The 10,530-nt window shown below is 41.1% G+C and overlaps 1 protein-coding gene across 1 annotated transcript in view; it reads right to left on the reverse strand.

Moving 5' to 3' along the window:
* Positions 1-8,863, reverse strand: part of LOC128373124 (acylphosphatase-2-like) — a 20,394-nt gene extending 11,531 nt beyond the window's left edge. The window contains exons 1-3 of the mRNA XM_053333382.1: positions 8,726-8,863; positions 8,370-8,386; positions 6,233-6,342 (exon numbers count right to left, since the gene is read on the reverse strand). Coding sequence (XP_053189357.1) covers positions 6,233-6,342; positions 8,370-8,386; positions 8,726-8,795 — 197 coding nt within the window. The 5' untranslated portion in view covers positions 8,796-8,863. The remainder of the gene's footprint in view (positions 1-6,232; positions 6,343-8,369; positions 8,387-8,725) is intronic.
* Positions 8,864-10,530: the final 1,667 nt, after the last annotated feature.

Raw genomic sequence — 10,530 nt, forward strand, 5'->3', positions numbered from 1 at the left:
TTCCTTCCTTCCTTCCTTCCCATCTTCTTTTTCTTCCTTCTTTCCTTCCTTCCTGTCTTATTTTCCTTCCTTCCTTCCATCTTTCCTTCCTTCCTTCCTTCCTCTCTTCCATGTTGCGTGCCCCCTGTTCTACATCATACGTTCAGCATGTTCATATAAGACACTTGTTTTAATTAAATGTACATTTTCTCAAATTTCTCTCTCTCTCTCTCTCTCTCTCTCTCTCTCTCTCTCTCTCTCTCTCTCCCCCTCTCTCTCTCTCCCTCTCTCCCTCTCTCTCTCTCTCTCTCTCTCTCTCTCTCTCTCTCTCTCTCTCTCTCTCTCTCTCATCTTTCCATTTTCTGTAATAAAAAAGGGTTTAACGCCTCTTTTCAAATCAGCTTCAGATGTTTGAATTGAGGCAGCTCCAGTTCTGTTAACCCCACCCGTCTGGTGCTGCTGGGAGTAAAAAACAAACACAAGAAGGCGCCATGGGTCAAGTGTGTGTGTGTGTGTGTGTGTGTGTGTGTGAGAGAGTGTGTGTGTGTGCGTGTGTGTGTGTGTGTGTGGCAGGAGAGCACACAGCAGATCCCTGATGGCAGTGATGTCATCCAAACGGAGACACATCCACGCCCTGATGACATCACTCCGGGCCGAGCAGCAGAAAGACTCACTGAGCTCTCTGGCTTCAGTTTCATGATTGATTATTGGTTATTACAGAAAGAGGACAGCGAGGAGCAGGAGGAGGAGGAGTTTATGTAACTATCAGAGGCGTCAAATGAACTCAATGGTACTCAGGTCATTAAGAAAAAAGGTCTTTTCTCACAAGCATTCGGACTGAAAGCAAGCTGATGTTTAGATATTATAATAAAGTGACAGTACATGTGATTTATTAACTTACTCTAACTGTATAAATTGCATCAGGACTAAGTAGAAGTAGAAGAGATTTAATGCAAAGGGGCCTCATTTATCACTAAAATCATAGTAGTAAGCACAGTAGTTCCTTAAAAGAAGTCATTTTTTATCATTTTTGGCACTTTCTGCCTGTATTGGACAGTTATTGGCACAGACAACAGGAAAGAGAGAGAGAAATGGGTTTGACGTGCAGCAAAAGTCACGTGCCAGACTTAAATCACAGAAGTTGACATCACCAGAAAGAAATGTGCAAGCAAATTATTTTATTATCAATTTTTGAAAGTATCTATGAATGTAGCATCTTCCTTAATTGCATTAGTGTTAATTAGGGCTGTCAAACGATTATTTTTTTTAATTGAGATTAATCGCAGAATTTCTATAGTTAATCACGATTAATCGCGTTTTGATTTGCATGTTTAAAATCCTGTTATTTTCCATTTGAAGGCAGTTTTAAGCCCATAATGTAAAGCATTTCTTACCAGAGTGTCTTAACTGGGAATCAATCACGGCTCTGCTGCGACTCCCACACTCCAAAATGGTCCTTTGGTGGAGCTGAGGCTGGCTTGGCTGCACCTGGGTGTTTAGCGTGGAGGTGCTAACTCAAACTCCACGTACTCCGGTGGTAGTTAAACTCCGTTTGACACAGGTTGCATTTTACTTTTGACTTGTCAACTGAAGCGTCTGGAAGTGTTTTAAAGTTAAACAAGCCGTTCAAAAGTCCAGTAGCTCTCTTACTTTCCATCAGCGCGGTAGGTTTACTGCAGGAGGCCACTTCAAAGCATAGCGCTACAGCTAGAGGAGCCGTCTACGGGGGAGTAGAAGGGACAAAAAGGCTTGCAACATTAAAATGAGATTTAAAAAATTAATGCGTTATGGATTGCATTAATCTAATCGTGATTAACGTGTTAACGCTGACAGCCCTAGTGTTAATATTTCAGTTCATATTTATCCCAGTCTTGCTGCTCCTTACTGTGTTTTCGTGATTCGTGTCTATACATAATATGTATGCTCAGAGTGTTCATGTATTCAGTGTTGATCATATGCATTGACTGTATTGGCGCTTTTCCACTACACAGTTCCAGCACTACTCGACTCGACTCCAGGAACGACCTTTTCCATTACAAAAAGGTAGCTACTCAACGTGGGCGGGGTCGTCATAGTAACAGCTCCGCGAAACTGCAGTGAGTTTGTTTTATACGCGACACAAACACATAACCAATGGAGGACCAGAAGGTGATGGTGTACTTGCTGCTGTATGTTCCGTCCTTCCTTCCTTACTTCCTTTTTTCCTTCCTTCCTTCGTTCCTTCCCTCTGTCCTTCCTGTCTTCTTCTCCTTCCTCCCTTCCTTTTTTCCTTCCTTCCTTCATTCTTTCCTTCCTTCCTTCCTTCCCTCTGTCCTTCCTGTCTTCTTTCCCTTCCTTCCTTCCTTCCTATCCTTCCCTCCTTCCTTCCTTCCTATCCTTCCTATCCTTGCTTCCTTCCTTGCTTCCTTCCTTCCTTCCTTCCTTCCTTCCTTCCTGTGTCTTTCGGTCACACACAAAGCAAGACAAGAGAAACCGAATCTCTGTAGCGCTGTTGTTGGTATTTAAAAATGGCGGCTTCGATTCTTGTGTGGGACGGCTCATGACTCTTCCAGTAAACACTCTCTGACCAATCAGCGGCCGGCAGTCTGATGACGTCACATTTAGTATCGGCTCGGCTCGCTTGGAACCTCAGCAGAGCAGGTACTAAAAAAGCACCAGGTACCAGGTACTATCCCTGATGGAAAAAAAAAACTGATTCGAGTCGAGCCGAGTCGAGACGTGCTGGAACTGTGTGGTGGAAAAGCGCCATATGTAAAGACGGACGACATGACAGCTCCCCAAAAGGTGAAGCCAAATCACCTAGACTGCCCCCTGGTGGCTGTCTGCAGTATATGTCAGATCACGTTCTGCCTCCTTCAATGCTAACAGATGGGACATGTCACACTAATGTTTGTCCAACTGCTCAATCTTCTAATAAGTTTGTTTTTAATTAGTTATGTGTTATTAGTTGATATAAAACGGGGGAGTGACAGCAGCTCTCAAATGTCCGTCAGGCTCCAAACTCCAGACGTTGGCTCCACATGATGTCAAAGAGACAAGATGGCATATTTTGACTTCACTTTTGCATAGCGGCAGGAAGTGGAGACACATTGTTTGTTGTTATCCTGTGCAATATAAGTATTTCATGTATAATACCAATTTCAATTCAACTGTGCATTATACAGAAAATATACTTAATGTCAAAATTATTATTATTCGAAAGTATTAAATGTCAAAAGCCAACAAATCTATTCGAGCCGAAAAATCTATTCATGGCAGGCCACCACGAATAAATGAATGTGTGGGAAACACAATCTGTATCTATAGCAACCATTACACAACCTGTATCTATAGCAACCATAACACAAGCTGTATCTATAGCACCCATAGCACAACCTGTATCTATAGCAACCATAGAACAACCTGTATCTATAGCAACCATAGAACAACCTGTATCTATAGCAACCGTAACACAACCTGTATCTATAGCAACCATAACACAACCTGTATCTATAGCAACCATAGAACAACCTGTATCTATAGCAACCATAGAACAACCTGTATCTATAGCAACCATAACACAACCTGTATCTATAGCAACCATAACACAACCTGTATCTATAGCAACCATAGAACAACCTGTATCTATAGCAACCATAACACCACCTGTATCTATAGCAACCATAGAACAACCTGTATCTATAGCAACCATAGCACAGCCTGTATCTATAGCAACCATAGCACAACCTGTATCTATAGCAACCATAGAACAACCTGTATCTATAGCAACCATTACACAACCTGTATCTATAGCAAACATAGAACAACCTGTATCTATAGCAACCATAGGACAACCTGTATCAATAGCAACCATAGCACAACCTGTATCTATAGCAACCATAGAACAACCTGTATCTATAGCAACCATAACACAACCTGTATCTATAGCAACCATAGAACAACCTATATCTATAGCAACCATAGCACAACCTGTATCTATAGCAACCACAGAACAACCTGTATCTATAGCAACCATGGAACAACCTGTATCTACAGCAACCATAGAACAACCTGTATCTATAGCAACCATAGAACAACCTATATCTATAGCAACCACAGAACAACCTGTATCTATAGCAACCATAGAACAACCTGTATCCATAGCAACCATAGAACAATCTGATGGTCTCCCTGTGCATTACATTCCTCATACAAGTGATAAAGATTGACCAAAAAGTTAAATGGGTTCAATAGATTTTAGTTTTTGAGCAGATATCATGACAGGAAGTGACCTCTACTGAACAGCTGAGCAGAACTACAAAGGGTTTAACTTCGTCCATGAGAACAACTTAAGTCCATCTAAAGCCAGGATTGATGGTGGATTGATTGATATAGATAGTGATGAGTGTCAGTGTGTCCATGTTTATCTATGAAGGTTGTTGTCACTGATTGGATTGAATGTCTGTACATTTCATTGTTGCTTCACTATCCTCAAGCTCTTTTCTGTTTGCTTATGTTCCTTACAGACTCTTTTTCTTCTGAGCTTTGGTTGTTTATTACAATGAAATAAAGCATCCTTAATTTAGGCTTGTGACAGCAGTAATGTATCTTGTGTAATTGCCTTTTCTCTCTCTCTCTCTTCCTGTTTATGTGCAGAGACCTGCTAGCAGAAAGTCAGTCTATCATTAAAAAGTGTTTTGTGAATCCAAAAATGTTTAAATAAATACATCAGGAGTACGAGCTAGTCCTGTAGTTTTCCTGGTATGTAGCCTATTTATTGATGTGGTTGGTGGCCCACTATATAAAAACACCACTGTATACAAATGATCTCTATAATTTCGGATTTTTGGCTAATCTTTACATTTCCTGTGTACGATATCTGACAGTTTTCTGGCCTCTGAGATGTATGGTGTATGTAAATGAAATCCTGTAAGAAAGAATAAATATATTGTTCATCCTTGATTCTTAAAATACTCACAACTATATAACAGACATATAAAAGGGTAAATCTGTGATGAGTATTGCAAGACTATACTTATTCTGGTATCTCAAGCAGAAAAGGTCATAAAGCCTCTAGTATCTCCAGAGGGAGCTGTATGAAAAATCTGATAAATCAACTCAAGTCATGTCAGTTGAGTCAAGTGTCAGCTGTGAATGAAGACTAAAAGTTTTAGTTTGAAAAGTAAAAAAAAATATCTGTGGGTGTGGAGTTAGAAAGAAGTGAGGTAATTCCAATTCAAATCATCTTTACTGGCTTCACAGATCAGAAATCTACATTACCAAATCAGTACAGAACATTACTAACACTGACAGATGATTACAAATATGATTAATCATAAGTATTAACGGACAGCTGAAGGGACTGACGGTTTATTAACTGATTCATTTATCTCATTAGTGACAGTCAGGATTTATCTCGCTATAAATGTTGTAGCAGCTTCATTTTTGCGCCTGCAGCTCTTTCCTTGAATATAAATTAGTCACAAACTAATGAGATAATAACAGACTGGACCATGAGGGCAGCGAACGACTATTTATACATTATATTAAAGTAAGGTGTGCTATATTGGGATAGGTATCATTTTCAGGATATGAGATTTTGCTCATATCGCTCAGCCCAGCTGTAGATATAAAGGCTAACTCTAAGGTAACAAAAACACAATTATTCTTATTTTCAGGTGATTATACACTAATTTAAACATACTTTTGAATATTATATTGTATTTCTGCCCAGTCTGGTCTGCTAGATGCTACTAAATTCTGCACACTGGTCCTTTAAGTGCGTAGGTGGACCTGTGTTTGGTGTCATGTGCCATTCAGTCTGTTTTATTTCCATTAAACCAGTTTTTAAAAATCTGAATAAAGATAGGTTTAAGTTTAGATTTTTGTCATGAACAAATGTGATTAGGTTGTTGGGATTCATATATTTAGTATATTAGTTTAATTACTCTTCTATGTGTATTTTACAACACATTTTTAACAGTTTAGATGTCAGAAAACCTTCACAGACTGCAGCTCTCAGTGTGATATCACTGAGCTGAAGCACAAACTGGACTGTGAAGGTAAAGAGTGCCATCTAGTGGCCGAAAAACAGTATTACAACACCCCCGTCAAATAACAGGCTGCAGTATATAATCCTCCTTCTTTGACCCTTTTTTAAAACTATGGGAGGAAAAAAACCAATGAAGCGTAACAGATGGATCTAAATACATGTGTGTGCAGAATAGACAGAACAAGCTAAATATAAAATAGTGACAGCGTGTAGGCTACTCACATCTCCGCCACCTTGTCAGCCGGACCCTGAACCTGTCCGACCACCGTCCCACTGTGGGTGTTCTTCACCCAGCCGACCAGACCGAGCTGCAGACCCTCCTTCTCTGTGTACTGGAGGGGAGAGAGAAGATATAATACAGTTATCTTAACTTCACAGCATGTGGCGAGACTTCTTTTTTTTTGGGACACTTTTACTTTTATTCCGGTTGTGATTGTTCTTATAAAGTTCGGTTGTGCTGTAGCCGATGCTGAGATGATGTTTGTTATGTCACTGTTTATTTATTTATTTAAGGTTGTTGTGTTAGTTGGGTTGTTTTGGTACTGTCACGTGACAATAAAGCTCTGATCTGAACTGAACATAAATGCTGTTTTCCCGCGAGTAACGCCCAGTTTCCGGTGTGGACGGGACAGGAGTTTTATCCCGGTTGTCACAATAAACAATAAAAACAGCAGATCATCTCACTGATCGTGCACTTCAGAGTACACAGCTGTCTAATCGGGATATGTAGAGAGTTACTGGGTCATGTGGATAACTCTGAGTCTTTTCTTTATTTCATGTTCCAGGTTTGACGTTGTGAGCATTAAAAAAAGCCTCACGAGCCTGTTGAGGTGAGACTAACTATCTATTAGAGCTATTGTGGACTGACACAAACACGTGCAGACTAAACACACTGATGAGTAAGAAGACTGTGGTTGGAGGAGAACATGTGCTAAAGGTTATAGTGTATAATCTAAACCAGTGTTTACTAACCAAGCTCCTGCAGAGAGAGACCACCGCCGGCTCCAACACACCTGACTCTGATTATTAACTCGTTATCAAGCAGCTGAACCTTGTCAGCGGTTTTTGATAACGACTTAATTAGAATCAAGTGTAGGAGTAGAGTTGGTCTGATATATAAAATACCTAAAATATGCAGGCAGTAGCTCTACAGCAGGGTGCCAATCTCATTTGAGTTCAAGGGTCACATACAGTACAACCATATTTGATCTCATGTGGGCCAGACCATTGAAACCACTGCGTAATAACCTGACATAAAACATAATATATATAATGTATTGTATGTATGTACAGTATATGACTTTATAATAAACCATCTATTCACAAATCAGCCTGAGATGCCTTAAGAAAGATTAGATAAATCGTCCCAAATGTATGAAATTGTTGCAGACAGGGTTGCCAGTTTGGGGGTTACCTTGGTAACAGATACTAATAAAATGTGTCCTTAAAATATGAATCATATTGCAAGTCGAGTTCAGAAGACTTGACTAAGAATGGCGAGCTAAAATAAGCAAGAACAGCAGTGTGTTTTATTGAAAAGTTGGACTCAGTATTCTGCAAGTTATCCATTGGACCTGAGTGGGCCCTGTGGTGGGCCCAATCTGGCCCACAGGCCGTATGTTTGACACCTCTGCTCTACAGGAGCAAGGTTGGTGACCACCAAAGCTGTAGGGATTTATTTATTTAGTGAATGCAAAGTCTTTAAGCCAAGCGGTTGCCTCCTGGTCTGCTGTATGAAGGGTGACTAATCCTCCTTTCAGTCCCCTCCACATATCCGGCAAGCAGCACTCACTCAAAGGATGCTTCAAAAGTCCAAAGACTCTCCCCATCTACCAATCCATAAAGACATCTACAACCCACCCACTGCTCAACTTCCATCCAGGCGGCCAATTTGGAAGCTGTAGGGATCAGATGGAGGGTCAGGTGATAGCCGAGGCAGGAAACAGCTGCTGGTTAAATATGGGCGGGTCCAACTCAAAAAACAAGTTCGTACAATGTCAAAAGTGTTTCTTCAAACGACTTCACTGATTCTGTCTTATTATCAGCTTGTCAGTCAACTGTGAATCACTTTGAACTACATTAACCTGCATGGAAGGTGCTCAATAAATAAAGTTTGATTGATTCATTGATTGATGTGAGGCCATAATAGCATTTCAGGAAACACTGATTATAATGGTACCATGAAAATTTGAAACCAGCACATCTCTTGTGAGGGGTTGGGGGGGTTTCTGCAGCTATTTGACCATCCAACAGTCAGTTCAGACAGAGTATAAATGCCCCTTTAGAAGAGGGAAAAGTTCCTCTAGTGGAAAAGCAGTATTAGTGAACAGATATTTAGTTTTGGCAAAGAGAAACTCACCATTCTGAAACAGACTCCTGTCCAAAGTTAAAAACAGAGAGAGAGAGAGAGAGAGAGAGAGAGAGTGTTATTTAAAATATGCAATCAGAGAAACAGCAAACATTCATTATAACAGGTTGTTTATTAAAGCTGTTCATGTGTCATTTTATAAAATAAATGTTTAAGTTTCTTGTTTCTATTGACTAAAAACCAAACAGCTGACTGGTTCTTGGCTGCAGGAAGTGAAAGTGAAGCGAGGTCCTTGTTCCTAAATTAAGCAGCAGCGGCTCATTTTACAGCCTCGGCTTGCAGAGCGGTGCAGAGAGAGAGGAGAAGAAGAAGAAGAGGGAGAGGGAGGGGAGTGAAAGCATACAGACCCTGAACATGACCGTAGATCTCGAAGTCCACCGACAGCAGTTTGCTTCCTGCTGATTCACCTCCAGACATCCTGAGAGAGACGAAAACCCAGAAACTGTCCCTTTAACAGAGGAAGAGGAGGGTGAAGAACGAGAGAGTGGGCGCTCTGCCTCTCTTTCACCGCTCTGCACCAACACAGGTTTTATTTTTAAAGGAAAATCTCACCAACACTCTGTGCTGATGGTCTTTGTAGTCCATTAAAACTACAAACACTTTGCTGCTGTTATTTATTAGCTGACTTCACATGTTTGCATCAATTTAATTAACAATACATTCATAAAATAACAATATTAATCCACATTAATAATTTTCCTAATCCAGCCTCCATCAATGCATAGTTTATACTTTAATTCAATAATCTGTTAAACTCTTACTGGCTCTGTTTGTGTGAAGGTGCAACAGGTGTGAGCCAGATGTGTCACACCAGTAATGTCAAGTTGGGTTTTTGTCCTGTCTCCATGTTTGTCTTGTGACTTCCTGTTTTATTTTGAAAATTAACTCTCCTCTTGTTTCAGGTGCCTTGCCCTTCCTCATGTGTCACCAGTCTGATTGTCTTCCCTGATTCCTGATTGTGTCCACCTGTTCCCCATTTCCCTCCATGTGTGCTTATAGTCTGCGTCTCCCTTTGTCCTGTGTGAGTGTGTCTTGTCTGTCGTCCAGAGAACAAGCGTCCAGTCATAGTTAGTCCGTGTTCATAGTTGAGGTTATTTGTTGTACGTTAATTCCTCGAAAGAGTGATTTTTGTTTGCTATGTACCAGTCGATCTTCGTTCCTACCCTCACCTCTGGTCATGAGCTTTGGGTCGTGACCCAAAGAACAAGATGGCGGGTACAAGCGGCCGAAATGAGCTTCCTCCGTAGGGTGGCTGGGCTCTCCCTTAGAGATAGGGTGAGAAGCTCAGTTATCCGGAGGGAGCTCGGAGTAGACCCGCTGCTCCTCCACGTCGAGAGGAGCCAGATGAGGTGGTTCGGGCATCTAATCAGGATGCCTCCTGGACGCCTCCCTGGTGAGGTGTTCAGGGCCCGTCCCACCGGTAGGAGACCCCGGGGAAGACCCAGGACACGCTGGAAAGACTATGTCTCTCGGCTGGCCTGGGAACGCCTCGGGGTCCCCCGGGAAAAGCTGGATGAAGTGGCTGGGGAGAGGGAAGTCGGGGCTTCCCTGCTTAGGCTGCTGCCCCCCCGACCCGACCCCGGATAAGTGGAAGAAGATGGATGGATGGATGGATGGATGGATGGATGGATTTTTGCTATTTAGTTGATCAGAGCTCCTACAGTAAGTTTAGTTCACCTTTTTTCCTGCTCTTCCGTCGATTGAGGCGTTTTTGGTTCATTACTTTTTTGAGAATAAAACCTTGTCAGCTTCATCCTGAGCTCTGCATCCGAGTCCTCTCTTTGAGTTCCTGCTTGATAAGATGTTTGTGATATTTTGGTTGAAATGTGGTTCTAGATGTGCTGAAAACAGATAAGACTTCATGTGTTCTGATGTTAATCTGCTGCTAACGCTGCTTTAATTTAATCAACAACAGAAAACTAAAGACTTTAAAGAAGCACTGGGTCAGGAAACATTTAAAAATCAGGTTCTCTTCAGGTGGATCAGGCAACATGAGGATAAAAAAGAGAGCCATACTTACTAATAATGCTTAAACTTTTTTTCAAACTTAAATACTTGCTGCAATAAAAGATTCATGATTCAGATTCATTCACACTTATACTGTAAAAGAAACTGAAATTTGCTTTAAATCTAACTGGACTAAACTCTCTCA

The sequence above is a fragment of the Scomber japonicus genome, chromosome 14 (assembly GCF_027409825.1).
Source record: "Scomber japonicus isolate fScoJap1 chromosome 14, fScoJap1.pri, whole genome shotgun sequence".
Classification (NCBI taxonomy): Eukaryota; Metazoa; Chordata; class Actinopteri; order Scombriformes; family Scombridae; genus Scomber; species Scomber japonicus.